Consider the following 14,507-nt stretch of genomic DNA (forward strand, 5'->3'; position numbering starts at 1 on the left):
CTGTTTGCTCAGGGCCATTTGGGTCCCCACCTCCAGCTCAAACAAAGGCAGGGCCTTCTCCAGGCTGCTCAGAGGAAGGTGGTTGCAAACCCGTCCTCCCTTCCTCTTCCTTGCCCCAACCCCCGCCCCAAGCTCCATCCCTCTTGCACAGGGAGCCTGGTGTTTCCCAAGAGGGGAAGCAGCCGTTGCAGCAGGGTGGCGCTTCTGGCTCCCTCCCCACCCTGAGGAGAAGCAGGCAAGGAGCGGCGGTAGGGCGGGAGGACGCCTTCACCCCCATCCCATGCCAGTGCTCAGACCCAGCGTCACGGGAGGAACAAGTGGGACAGAGGCCCTGACAGCAGGTATGGTGGAAAACCTGCAGGTTTGGGGTCTTGCTGGGATGCGGCAGCCCTTTGTGCCTTCATCCGGCTTCCCGGTGGGTGCCTGGCCTTGTTGCTGCTGCCCCGACGGGCTCTCCCTCCCTGGCTGCAGAGCAGGGCTCCAACGTGCCTGTTGGGCCATCGAGGGGATTGGCTGAGGAGTTTATCACCCTCTGCTGGGAGTGATGACGAGATAAAGCCCCACATAGCACCACAGGCGTGGGGCAGAGTGGCTGGAGAGCTGCCCAGTGGAGAAGGACCTGGGGTGTTGGTGGACAACCAGCTGGATACGAGCCAACAGTGTGCCCAGGTGACCAAGAAGGCCAACAGCATCCTGGCCTGTATGAGGAACGGTGTGGCCAGCAGGGCTACAGAAGTGATTATCCCACTGTACTCAGCACTGGCGAGGCTGCACCTTGAGTACTGTTCAGATTTGGGCCCCTCATGACAAGAAAGACATTGAAGGGCTGGACCGTGTCCAGAGAAGGGCAATGAAGCTGGTGAGGGGTCTGGAGCACGTCTGGTGAGAAGAGGCTGAGGGAACTGGGGGTGTTCAGCCTGGAGAAGAGGAGGCTGAGGGGAGACCTTCTCGCTCTCTACAGCTCCCTGGAAGGAGGGGGTAGCAAGGGGGCTCAGTCTCTTCTCCCGAGGAACAGGTGATGGGACAAGAGGAAATGGCCTCAAGTGGCACCAGAGGAGGTTTAGGATGGGTATTGGGAAAAATTTCCTCAATGAAAGGGTTATCAAGCATTGGAACAGGCTGTCCAGGGAAGTGGTGGAGTCACCATCCCTGGAGCTAAGACATGTAGACGTGGTGCTGAGGGACATGGTTTAGAGGTGGTCTGGCAGTGTTGGACTCAAAGGTCTCTTCCAACCTAGACGATTCTAGGATTCTATACTATGCCTGGCTCTGCTGCCAGGTGCACCAGAGAGCTAGGTCTGGAGTCTCTCGCCCAGCAGACATGCATGCCCACGTGCTCCAGATGTCAAAAGGACTTCTTCTGGGTGTGATGGAGGTTTTTTAGGGGGTAGATTAGCCCAGAGCTTTTCAGGACACAGGAGTGTTTCCTTGGGGAGATCCTGTGCCTGTCACACATCGCCCCAGCCCTGCTGGGTAGTCTGGCCAGGGCATTAAGTCGTAGAACGCAAAGCAAGCAAAATTCAGTGCTGACTTTGACTTGGTAGGAGTTGAAAAGGGTGTAAATTAAGCTAGAATTTGGCCCAAGGTGTGGAAGTTTGGACAGGGTTGGCCAAAGGTGCCCAGGGAGCTGAGGTGCTGGAAGGGAATTGGGTGGAGGTTGCTCAGATTCCCAAGTACATTCCTGGTTTTTCAGGCCCCCAGCATGTCCTCCCAGCATGACTGACTTCACGTTCACTGTGATCCCAGGTGCATCTTCATCTTGTCATGTGGGTCTCTTGCTGACTGCCTGGTACAGTTCCCCAAGTGCCTGGTGGGTTGTCACAGTGTGGTCGCAGGGCCAGCTTCCCAGGAGGTGCTTGGTCCTTTCGAGGAGCCCAGCTGGGGGCATTTTGGGTGGTGCAACATTCAGAAGCTCAGGCTCTTCCTGTCACCTTTAAATCTCTTCATGGTCCGAGCACATTTTATCTCCACACTACAGTCCTTACTGTAGGAGCAGGAGTCCCAGCTTGTTCCCATTAATTTCTTGCGCTGAGGAATGGGTTTCCAATGGTTTTAGGTGAAGTTAGCAGATGTGTCCCTCCATCAGTGCCCAGAAGAAGCTCTCGTATCAGAAGAGCTCTGCTGATGCAGGTTATCAATGGCTTCTGCAAAGGGGTGTTTTGCCCACCTTGCTTTTGGCCAGGGGCACATGGCAATTTGAGAAATCGAGGCTGTCTGGCATTTCCTCTTTTATACACCTGTCTCGAAAGTAATGATGAAGAGCCACGTCGGTTCTGAGGAGCAACCTGACATCATTAGGAAGGCCAAATCCATTTCCACGCTGTTTAGCAACAAGCTCAGAGCCACAGTGCAAAAGGCCGTGGCTGTGGGCCTGTCGTGTGATGGTGGTAATGAACCGGGCCAGCCCCCGGCTAAAGATTTGGAGAAATGGGAATGCTTTTACCCCACTCTGTTACTCACGGAGCTGGTTTCCCTGGCTGACGTGTAGCCCTCACTGTTGGCTGTGCTGTTGGTGGCTTTTATCCAGCATTTTTGGAGTGCAAACACTAAGTCAGCTAAAACAAACATCTGACTCGAGGAGGACAAAACTGAATCGGCAGCCCTTGCCCCAGTCATCAGTAACAGTTTTCACAATAACAGAATACGTTACTGAAGAACACATGGAGGTTCCCAGGCTCCTTTTTTAGGTGAAGGATGCACCGAAAAAGAAGACCTTTTTCCTTTTGCTGCAGATGCTCCCTGCCTGGCTGCCATTCATGCTGCTGGGACACCCTCCTGGTCACCCTGCCTCTGCAGAAGGCATCTTTCTTGGCTTGTTAGTCAACTCCCATGTGCCTGAGCCAGTGTCAGCCATCGTATGAGGTTCCTGTCTCCTACCTCGGCTTCTTGAGGTGTTTCCAGTTCCAAAACTGAGAGCTGGAGAGCTGGGTTTGCCACATCTTTTGGATGTGGAGTGCTTGGGCATGGACTAGACTGGAGAAGGCATACCTGGTTTCTCTATCGCTGGGTCACACGTGCTGGTGGACATGCTGGGTGAGCCCCTGGGGAGGGTGGTGGGAAGTGCCTTCCCCACAGTGACAGAGCTGACTGTTGAGAAAAGATGCAAGTGGAGGGTCCCCACTGTGCCTTTGACTGAGTTGGTGGAGGAGAGGGGCACTTGGAGGGCGGTGGCGATGTGAAGGGAGGATGCTGCACAAGACAGACCACTCGTGTCTCCTTGTTTTTCACCTGGAACCATTCCTGATGGTAGGCAGAGTTGGGGTCCCAGGTCTCACCACATGCAGGCAGGAGCTGAGCGGCCAGCAGAGAAGGGAGCAAGGCCACATTGCCAGCACCAGGGGTCTGGCACTGCTGGGAGGAGTGGTGGGGCTGCAGGGTGTGCAATGTGCTGCAGGCAGGTGCCAATTGCCTGTGTCTGCTTCTTGCACCAGGAGGGAGGGACATGAAGGTTTGCCATGCAGCGGAGGAGGACCACAGATGATCCCCGCTGCAGCCTGGTGGGGCAGGACAGCAGAGGCACTTGCTACGGCAGCCTGAGTGAGGAGGCCATCGAAATCCCCCAGGTGGGTGGCTGCAGTCCAACTCCCTCGCAATGGAGCTCCCTGGGGAATCACTGATCTCATCGCCCTGTATGCCTTACTTCCAGCGCAGCGACTCAGCCATGGCCCAGAAGAGCCCAGCCAACGTCTTCAGCGATGGCTGTACAAGGATAGGTGAGGGAGAAAGGCTGGTCTTTGAGGTCGGTTCCTTTCCCTTCTGGCAAGAAGACTGAGGCTGGATGGGGCCCACTGGGTTGAGGAGGATGGGGAAAGCCCCTGGGCTCCATGGCTGGAGCTGGTGGCAGCAGATCCTGCTGACCATGGCTGGTCTGTACAGCACACCTAGAGAGCATCAGGACTCCTGCAAGCCCTGGCAGGCACTTCCCTGCTTGGGGAACCTTTGCCGTCTGCAAGATGGCCGTGGTCCTCAACTCATGTTAGTAGGGTCTTCTAGCTTCTTCCCTGCCGTGCTAGAAACCCCCAAGCGAGGTGGCTGGCAGCCACTCCCAGACCAGGCATGTCCTTCCCTCCACCCCTTGTTTTACTCACAAGACAACACCCAGCCCCATGAGAGCACCAAGTCCTGCAGGAGAGGGACAGCAGGACAGGGATGGCTCTGGCATCTGCTGCCCTTCCCAGCCATGGGGCACGAGCTCCCTTTCCTTGCTGCAGACTTTGTCCTGGTGTGGGAAACCATCCCCTGGGAGCTGAGCAGGCAGCAAGACAGCCGCGAGAATGGGGATTTGCAAGAGACATCTGCCACCATCCACAGGACCTGGCGGAAGAAGTTTCTGGACAAGCTTCATGCTGCTGGGATCCACATGGAAAAGGTACCCAGGGACCTGACCTCACATGTCTACCCCCTGTGATAATGGCAGCCTTGTTCTGAGTGGATGCCACGCCATCGGGGCCCTCTTACGGGAGGGGAGCCCGGGCTTGTGGGCAGTCAAGCTGGAGCATGGGGTGGGATTTGCTTGTGCTTTTCTCCACTGGGTCAGCTCTGCGGGGCTGATCCACACCACCATGGAGTCACCTCGTTGCCTCCTCCAGACACTGTACTAGCACTAGCAACCTCACCTCTGCTGGGGCCTGCTTCTCCCAACAGCACATGACCCGTGTGGAGAAGAAGGTGGTGCATTACCTGCTGCTGAGTGCTCCCTGGAGTGTGCTCTGCTACTATGCCGAGGAGCTCCAGCTCCGTGTGCCACTGGAGGTGAGGGGCAGTGGGGGCTGAGCCTGCTGGGAAGGGGAGACGGTGCCCCCAGCGCTGCCGGGCACCCCGCTCTGGGTGATGGGCTGGGCAGCTACTTGCTGGGGGTCTTTGATGGGGTTTGCAGCCTCCTTGCTTTCCAGTGGACCCAGCAGTTCCCAGTCACTGGTCTTGTTCCATGCAGAGTTAATGGGATCCCTCCTCATTCCCCTTCTGAACTTCTCCTCCTTTGCCCCATTCCCTCTTTCCCGCTCTGGGTGATGGGCTGGGCAGCTACTTGCTGGGGGTCTTTGATGGGGTTTGCAGCCTCCTTGCTTTCCAGTGGACCCAGCAGTTCCCAGTCACTGGTCTTGTTCCATGCAGAGTTAATGGGATCCCTCCTCATTCGCCTTCTGAACTTCCCCTCCAATGCCCCATTCCCGCTTTCCCTGGCTCTCGAAGAGCAGGCTCCCATGCTCAGCACAGCCCAGGCACTATTCCCCCTAGCCTGGAGGCTGTCTTGCTCCCACTGCCTCCTCCTGAGACGTTTCTGTTGCCCGTGCAGGCACTGCCCAGACAGACCTCCAACTGGTCAGACAGCATGCTGCGGAGGCTGGGCATCCCTAACCTGATGGCCCAGGAGGTTCCCAACTTGCCACTGGACTACTACACCTGCCCTTTCAAGGCCAACAAGCTGCACTGGTGAGCACCCCAGGAGGGACCATGTGGGGAGGTGGTCCCCAGCTGGAGGGCACTGCAGAGAGGGGGTGACGCACCCCCCTGCCGACCACGAGGCTCTGCTGAACTGCTCCTCCACACCCTTCCAGGTTCCTGGGGAGTGATGAGCAGGACACCTTCTTCTCCAGCACCCAGCGGCACCAAATTGTGAGTACCAGGGCTGCCGGGGCCTCTCATCACCAGTCCCGGGTGGGTTGCAGGATGTGAGGGAGACGTGCTGCGAGTGTGTGTGTTGTCATGTGTTGTCACGGTCTCAAAGGTCCCAGACTGTGCGCTAATAACTCCAGAGGGGATTAAAAGGCTTGGGTGGAAACCTTCCTCCTGCCCTTCAGCATCTGGGAATCAGGCTTGGTGCTGGTAGCTGAAAAGCTGACTGGTGGTGGGGACCCTGGTCCCCACGATGGGAGATGGCTGCGCGCCCTCTCACCTCTCCTGGCATTGCCCCGGCAGCTCTATGAGATCCTGGCCACGACACAGTATGGCCACTCCAGGGAGCGGGAGGTGGGGGTGGACCGGCTGCTGAGCGAGAAAGTCTTCACCGCTGCCTTCCCGCTGCACGAGGTAAGACCCCGCTATCCCCTGGGGATCTACCCTGCCACCCTGCACCCCCGTCCCACCCCTCGCCCACCCCCTGCCTCTCCCCACAGGGTCCCTACAAGCTCCAGCCAGAGGAGCTGGCTGCTGGCAGCCTCAGCCAGCGCCAAGTCCTCTTCCAGTACTGGGCCAGCTGGGGGAAGTGGGGCAAGTACCAACCGCTGGATCACGTCTGCAAGTACTTTGGGGAGAAGGTTGCTTTCTACTTCGCCTGGCTGGGTGAGTCCCACCTGCTCCAGAGCAGCCCTCAGCTCCGCAGGGAACAGCTCCCTCGGCCTCCTGGTGCTGGGCAAGGGGCTGCTGGCAGCGGGTGGCAGCTCCTGGCTGCCCCAGGATGCGGATGCAGCTCTGCCCCGGGATGCTCACCGTTTCAAGGGTGGTGAGTGGTGGCACCACAAGCCATGCCCCATGTGGCCTAAGAGGACTTCCTAGAGCCTGATGGGTACTTTGCAGCCCTGGGTCCATGCTCAGGTCCTCCAAACCCTGTGCACTTGTAGGCTGGTGCTATGCTGGGCTTGGGAGGTGCTGTCCTCAGTGGCTGGAGCCACCCTTGGCTCGGTGGCTGTGATGGAGGCCAGCAGGACTCACACTCCCCATCCCCACTGTCTGCAGGCTTCTACACAGGATGGCTCTTGCCTGCCGCAGTGGTGGGGACAGTGGTGTTCATTGCGGGCATTTTCCTGATGTTCAATGATGTACCTTCGTAAGTGTCCTGACCTCCCGGGGCAGTGGGGAGGAGGGTGGGGGGTGCCTGCACCCCGATGTGCTGGTGCTGGCTGGCTGCCAGGGCTCAGCTGCAGCACACTGGGCAGTTTGCTGGGGGAATGGTCCAACGGGAGCAGTAGGGAAGGCTGAGCCCTGACAGGCTGCTGGCTGCTCCTTCCTTGCCCATAGGCAGGAGATCTGCAGGAGTGAAGAGCAGTACTGGATGTGTCCCCTCTGCAAGACATGTACCTACTGGCAGCTCTCCAAAATCTGCAGCACCTTCATGGTGAGGTCCTGGAGGGCAGCTCGAGGTGGAGATCTCCATCCCAACGTTAGCCTGTACCGTCCCAGTCCACCTCCCTGCCTCAGCCCCTGCTGCCCCAGTGCTTCTTTGCCCATCCATCTTCCCACTCCTCGGTGGCCCCTCTCACCTTCCCTCCGCGCCTGCCCCATGGCTCGGGGACACCGAGGACATGGCACTCGCCCCCCGCTGTCCTGCCCGTACCTCAGCCTTGCTCTGCCCACAGGCGGGGCGGCTCTTTGACCATGGTGGGACAATCTTCTTCAGCATCTTCATGTCCCTGTGGGCAGTGCTGTTCCTGGAGTTCTGGAAGCGGACCAACGCATCCCTGGCTCACCACTGGGACTGCTCCGAGTTCGAGGACATAGAGGTGGGGCCTGGCCCTCTGCAACGCTTCCCAAAACCACACAGACCATAGCTACCGGGTGTTCCTGATGCCCTTTGCCCTCTTTCCCAGGAGCGGCCACGGCCCCAGTTCACGGCCATGGCTCCCATGACGATAATAAACCCCATAACGGGGGCAAAGGAGCCATATTTCCCCAAGCGCAGCCGCCTCCACCGGATTTTGGCTGGTTCGATGGTCATTATAATGATGGTAAGATTGTGGGGGCTGGAGCAGCATCTGCCCACTCTCTGTCGTGGGGCAGCGGGAGAGAGCATGGGTTAAGCTGGGGATGAACACGGGTGTCCCTGATGGAACCTGTGGCTCTCCACCAGCTCATCCCACACCCCGCTGCGCCCCAGCTCGGCTGCCCACCCCAGAACACCCCTGGGACTCGTAGTGCCCTGGGTTAATGGTGTTTTCCTTCCCAACATAAGCTGCTCATCCCCCGTGCACTGTTTTTGCAGATTGCTGTGGTGGTGATGTTCGCGGTCTCCGTTATCCTCTACCGGACAGTGGTCGCCATTCTCCTCTCCAGCTCGGGGTACTTCTGGTTCGTGGCTTCGGTAAGAGGTGGCCAGAGCCACTCCTGGACCTGCTTGGCTCACTGGGCTTGCTCGCCACCCTCTGTGCTCTGAGTGTTGATTCTCCCTGTAGGCATCCCGCATTGCCAGCATCACTGGCTCAGTGGTGAACCTCATCTTCATCCTCATCCTCTCCAAGATCTATATTTCCCTGGCTCATTTCCTCACCAAGTGGGGTAAGCTGGTGAGGGCCTCACAAGCTGGAGGGTGACAGGAGGGAGCAGGCAGTAAGGGCAGAGCACCAAATGCAGGAAAAGCTGGCTGACTCTCAGGAGGACAATGGCTTTATGGAGGAGAGGAGAGGAGAGCTGGGGAAGTAAGACCTTCAGTGAGAAGTGTCTGCAAAGCAGACAGGCGTCTCCTGGCTGTGAACTAGTGGCAGGCGCCTTCATGGGCACCACAGCAGGTTTGGGGACCCGGGCTGCAGGGAGGGTTGGTTAGAGTTGAGTGATGTTGGTGTGAGTTCTGCGATGATGTGGAAGAGCATCCCTGAGTGGTGTAGGGCCACGTCCTCGTGCTTCCCCCCGGCAGAGATGCACCGCACCCAGACCAAGTATGAGGACGCCTTCACCTTCAAAGTGTTCATCTTCCAGTTTGTCACCTTCTACTCCTCTCCTGTTTACATCGCCTTCTTCAAGGGGAAGTAAGGCCTCTGCGGGGAGTGGGGGGCTTGCCCGTCTCCTGTAGCCCCCACAGCCTCTGGGCTTTGCTGCTGGGGAGCGCTGCTGCCATCGTGGGCAAGGAGCACGGTGCTGGTGGTGGGGGGATGGTCCCACCAGAGACCAGGAGCCCTCAAAGGGCCACGGGGTGCCTGGGAACAAGGGCAGTGCCAGCCTGCTGTGGGCTCACTGGTGCCGCTGGTCCCAGTCTGGCACTGGAGGACCCTCTCTGTCAGAGGCACCCACCGCCAGCCCTTTTTGTTCCCCTTTGTGAGGGAGAAAAGGGCTCGGGGTGGACCAGAAAAAGCCCTTCCTTCCCTGGGGCCCCTCCAGACGCATCCCTGGGCTCAGTACCTGGGGTCCCCCACTCATGGCTCTGCCACCACTCCCACAGGTTTGTCGGCTACCCTGGCAACTATCAGAGCTTTCTGGGGGTCCGCAATGAGGAGGTGAGTGCTGGGCAGGAGAGACACCATGCCTGCCACCCCAGCCGGGGCCAGTGCATGCTACAGGGACACCTTCCCATGCTTGGGGTCCTCCCACCCCCTGTGCTGGGCCCGGTAAACTGAGGGCCCCTCTCCCCCCGCAGTGCAGCCCAGGTGGGTGCTTCATTGAGCTGGCGCAGGAGCTGCTGGTCATCATGGTGGGGAAGCAGATTATCAACAATGTGCAGGAGGTGGCCATCCCGTGAGTACGCCAGGGCTTTGGGGCACCGCTGAGGGGGTGTTGAGCAGTGCCAGCTGGCTGCAATGGGGGACGTGGCCCCTCTCGTCTCCCCAGGAAGCTGAAGTGCTGGTGGCACAAGTACAAGCTCCTCTCCAGCAAGAAGGCAGGCGAGGAGGGGGAGTCAGTCCTGGTGGAGCAGGCGCCCTGGGTGATGGACCACCAGCTGCTGGTGTTCGAGGGGCTGTTTGATGAGTACCTGGAGATGGGTAAGGGACCAGCCTTGGGGTGGGAAGGGTTGAAGCGCTGGGAGAGAGAAAGCTGGTGGGGAGAGACAGGAGCTCCCTGGAGGAAGGGACCAGCCACAGGAGCTCTTGCCCCATGGGTGCTGGAGGGAGAAGTGCTCCCTCCGGGGAAGAGCTAGGAGATGCTGCAGCTGCCGCTGCCATGTCTCAGCCTGTTCTTCCCCGCTCCTCCTCCTCCTCTTCATTGCAGTCCTGCAGTTTGGCTTCATCACCATCTTTGTGGCAGCCTGTCCCCTGGCACCCCTCTTTGCCCTGCTCAACAACTGGGTGGAGATCCGCCTGGATGCTCACAAGTTCGTCTGTGACTACCGGCGGCCGGTGGCTGAGCGAGCACAGGGCATTGGCATCTGGTTCTCCATCCTGGAGGCCATCACTCACCTGGCCATCATCAGTAATGTACACCAGGCAACGCCGGGCAGGCGGGTGGGTGGTGAGGGGGCTGCAAGAGGTGCAGGGGAATTGGGAAGAAAAACTTGCTTGGCCACTGCATGATGAAGGGAGCTGCAGGGCCTGGGGTGGCACCTTTGCAGAAGTTGCAGCTCCAGCCACCGGTGGTGGGAAGCTGTCACCCTGCAGGGCATGCAGCCCTGCTTGGGTTTAACTGAGGGGTGAGAGCGGGACACAGCGCCATGTCTAAGACCGAGTGGCATTCAAGTCTGGTTCATCAGGCTGAGGGTAAGAACAGGTGGAAAGCCACCTCAGGAGTGCAGGGCATGGAGGAGGTCCTGCTGGGGAGGGCTAGGGCATCCCCTGGGTGCAGGACCTGCCGCAGCAGACCTCCCTCCTCCCAGGCCTTCCTCATCGCCTTCACCTCTGATTTCCTGCCCCGTGCATACTACCAGTACGTCCACGACAGCAGCCTGCGTGGCTATGTGAACTTCACTTTGGCACACGCGCCATGGGACTTTGTCCTGCAGAGCAATGCCACGTGCAGGTGGGAGCACCCCCCCCCCTCCTGCCTCGTCTGGCTCCTCTCCCCATTTGTTTAGGCTCGGATTTGCTTTTCTCTGCCGCCGCCACAGCAAACGTTTTCTTTAGCACAGCGGCCTTTAGCCGGGTCCAGGTTGTGCACCCACTTTCCTGAGGTCCCCAGGACCCTCGGTCACCCCAGGGCTAAGCATGTGCCTAACATGCCCATGCCTGGGGCAACGTGGCGGGGTTGCTTGCCTGGCCTGCCAGGGCTGGAGCAAAACCTCCACAGCCATGGAGGGAGGTGCTTTTGCAAAGGAGAAAGTTCCCCAGGGCCATGTGACCTGCAGCCACCTGGGTCATGGCTGAGGCTGACTGAGGGCTCATTCTGCTGCGGTCCAGCGTGCTGGGCTGGGAGCTGCGACCAGAGAGCGCCCACAGCAATGGTGACACCTGCCACGAAGCCGACAGAGGCGGTAACAGCTGCACTTTGCTCCTGCAGATACAGAGCGTTTAGGGACCAGGACGGCAACTTGACCTTAACTTACTGGCAGCTGCTGGCCATACGCTTGGGCTTCATCATCGTGTTTGAGGTACCAGCTGCCAAGCCCTGCAGGGTGGCCCAGGGCACAATGCTGAGGGAGGGTGTGTGTGAGGACCTGCCACCTCAGCTGACCTGCACGTCCCCGCTCACTTCCAGCACATGGTTTTCTTTATCAGCCGTGTTATTGTGTGGCTGGTACCCGACATTCCTGAGTCTGTGGAGGTCAAGGTGAAGCGTGAACGGTACCTGGCCAAGGAGGCCCTGGCTGAGAACAAGGTAGGCTGCAGCAGCTCCTCTGCCTCTTCCTTTTAAAGCCCTTTCTGCTTTAAACTTGCGCGCAGGCACAGGCTGAGCAAGCAGGCAGCCCTGTAAGGAGTTGCGCAGCTCCTGCTAACGCAAACGTCGTCTTCCTTTTTCTGTGGCTCAGGTCCTTTTGGAGAGACAGGAGACAAGAAGCAAAGCCAGCGTCACGGATCCGGCTGCAGGCAGGGAGTGGGAAACCGAGCAGTTCGCCAGCAGCTGAGTGTCACAGTGTGCCCCAAGGCCCGTGGCACACAGCCAGGACTGAGGAGCTGCCAACCGGCTCCTCCTTGGACCAGCCTGGAGCCACAGGGTAGCAGGCATGCCTCCCCTGCCCGGCTGGCGCGCCAGCATTCAGGGACGGCTATAGATGAAGGTGGGGAGGGACACAGCTGGCTCTGGGGGGTTTGTACAAGCTCGTGGGTATTGCTGCAAGGTAACTCCCCCTCTGCATAAACGACCGGGGCACGGAGCAAATGAAAGGAGGCTGGCCACGCCGCGTCCCTGGGCTGTGCTCAGCTGGCACAGGGTAGCACCTGCCCACAGCAGTCGCACGGCTGGTCAATGCAACCGCAGCTCCGCTTGCCACTCGGGGTGAGAGAAGGCAGGGCTACGGTCTCCTTCTCCTGCCTCCACCTGTGCTGGATGCAACCAGGGCCGGAGGGTTTGCTCCTGCCAGCGCCAGCAGTACAGTGGGAAGGGGAGAGCTGCTGTTGGGAAGGGGAGAGCTATGGAGACACCGGATGAAGTTGAGAGTTGTGCTGTCACCCTGCAACATGGCAGCCTGGGCCAAGCTTCGCCAGTGGTGGAGCAGAAGCTTGGCCCTGGCTGGTGGGTGCTGTGCAGGGGCGCCAGTCGCAGAAGGCAGATGAGAGGCTCTGGGTATGGAGGAGGTGAGCAAGAGGGACTATGGCTGGTGCCTCCCCTACACTAGCAGTGTCCCCAGCACCACCACCCTGGGTATGAGGAGGGCACAGCCTCTGCTGCTGCCCAGTGCTGCTCTCGCCTCCTCCCTCGACCCAGCTGTTTGCCACGCAAGTCCTGCCTCAGCAAGGGCATCGCTGCAGCAGAAGCTCACGCACACAAGCTAGAACTCCTCAAAGCAGGTACACCCAGCCAAGCAAGGGCTGCCTTGGATCTCAACCCACCAGTAGAAATAATATCCGTAACACTCCAAGCTGTTTCAGGTTTTATTTTAGAATTTATAAAATTCCAGTGTCATCCATACTCATGAGCCTTTTTACATGTTTGCATATAGTCTCCAAATTCCAAAGTTAAGGCCAAGGGATCATTGCTATGGAAACGTACAATATGGAAGACGTCAAAGAGAGGAAATGGACACATGCCACAGTCTGCTGCGGAAGGAGGGCGGTGGGGGGACAGTACTAGGTACAATCACTTCATGACCTTCTTTAGAGTGGAGGGTTGGGCTATGGGGCACGAGCCCAGATGGTGGTGCCCCAAATGTAACTCAAGCCTAGCTGTGCAACTGGTGAGGGCACAGGGCGGCCTAAAGAGGAAGAGGGGAGCGATAGGCTCGGTGACGTAGGACAGACCTAAGCTACCGGGGTAATAACCATTTTCTGACAGACACAGATGGGATGGTGTCACTCTAGCTCTGTCTGACCCACCCTGTCTCCTGTGCTGGAGGCAAGGCCACCCTGTCCTTTGGGGGCAGCCAGGTGCCCTGCAACAGGCCGTGGTCAGCTTCAGTCAGTTCCTAAACTTAAGGAGAGCGCTGTGAGGTTTTGGTTCAACTTCTGCATAGCAGCCTCTTCCAAGAAGAGCTGGCGCAGGAAGGAGAAGCGTCGGCATGTCAGGCCTGCTGGACAGAGGGAAAGGCAAGAACGCTGGGCTCATCTTGCCGGAGTTTTAGGCCTTTGCTCCGTAAGCAGCACTAGAGAAGAGAGGCTAGGGACTCCTGCTTGTCCAAGAGCTGAAGCAGCTGGGATAGAGGAATGGCTCAGACTACAACCTCCGTAGGACTGAGGCAGGGGAAGGAGGGACACAGAAACCCCATGCTCCCTGCCTCCCTCCACAAAGACATGGTTTTCCTCTTACTGGCTGGAGGAGCTTGGACACAGCCCCCTTCGAGCAAGCCGTGGCAGGGCCTTAGCGCAAGTGGCCCAGAGTACAGAGCATAGATCACCCTCTACCGCCCATACGATGGAGGCCTCGGGGAGGGTTTAACGCACCATGCCGTCAGTCCCCCAGTGCCATCAGAGCAGAAGCCTGGCTCACAACCTCTGCAGTCGAGGGCTGTGCCTCCGGCCTTGGGCCCAAGCCCTGTTCTAGCTCAGCAAGCAGTCCTACAGTTCTCTCTGATTCACAGCCTGCCTCATCGTCACCACACTCGGCTTCCCTCCGGAGGAGCTCCCACAGCCACTCGGAGACAAAAGGCTCCTCTTGCTTCTCCTCCACGATTCTGCTCTGGGTGCCAGGGCAAGAGCTGGAGCAGCTGCTTACCCACTTACACTGAGAGGCCACCATTGTACTGACTTTTGAGGTAGAAAGAAGGCAATAGTAATAGGTGTCCCTACTGCTCATGCCCAGATGCTGCAGTGCTAGCAGAGGACTACAGCTTCTCAAGGCTGTGCTTTCCCCCAGCTTCTCCTGGGTCATGCTACCGCGGCAACCTTGGCCGACCCGAATCTGTCCCATGCGGTAATATTGTCACGTGCTGGCTTGCCTGCCTGCTCACACTGTTGGCTGTTGGGAAGGGTGACTGAGGGAACGCGGGGAATTAGGAGCAGGGTTTGTCATCACGCGCTGGAAGACTCATCAAGCGTGCAGGCTGGGGCTGTGCTTGGTGTGGCGCAGGGGCGCACTTGCTACGCGCTGCACTCAGAGGTGTTTACCTGACCAGGGTAGCCGTACGTTGTTCTAGTCCCTTCCATCTCTGCTGCCTCTACAGCCTATTGAAGGTTTTGTTCCTTTAAAAAGCAAGTTTCTGACCTTTTAGATTATTTTAAGCTCTCCCCACAGTCAGCTATCAGCATTAAATGAATTTTTGGCAGTTAAAAGGAAAAAAGTTGATTGCACTCTACAAAGGTAAGGTAAGGCCTGGGATAAACACAAAGGAAAGAGGGCAAACG

At 58.5% G+C, this 14,507-nt stretch overlaps 1 protein-coding gene across 1 annotated transcript; it reads left to right on the plus strand.

The window, feature by feature from the left end:
- Positions 1–3,592: 3,592 nt before the first annotated feature.
- Positions 3,593–11,635, plus strand: ANO7 (anoctamin 7). The gene is made up of 22 exons (XM_009893086.1): positions 3,593–3,713; positions 4,212–4,393; positions 4,663–4,752; positions 5,294–5,430; positions 5,556–5,613; positions 5,917–6,027; positions 6,114–6,279; positions 6,673–6,763; positions 6,955–7,051; positions 7,293–7,436; positions 7,524–7,661; positions 7,916–8,014; positions 8,106–8,208; positions 8,564–8,675; positions 9,086–9,140; positions 9,281–9,378; positions 9,472–9,623; positions 9,850–10,055; positions 10,451–10,593; positions 11,071–11,161; positions 11,269–11,388; positions 11,540–11,635. Exons 1-22 carry the CDS (start codon positions 3,593–3,595, stop codon positions 11,633–11,635), a joined length of 2,610 nt encoding a protein of 869 aa, XP_009891388.1.
- The last annotated feature ends 2,872 nt before the right edge of the window (positions 11,636–14,507 follow it).

This window comes from Charadrius vociferus, unplaced genomic scaffold, assembly GCF_000708025.1.
Source record: "Charadrius vociferus isolate BGI_N301 unplaced genomic scaffold, ASM70802v2 scaffold559, whole genome shotgun sequence".
In the NCBI taxonomy this organism is placed as follows: Eukaryota; Metazoa; Chordata; class Aves; order Charadriiformes; family Charadriidae; genus Charadrius; species Charadrius vociferus.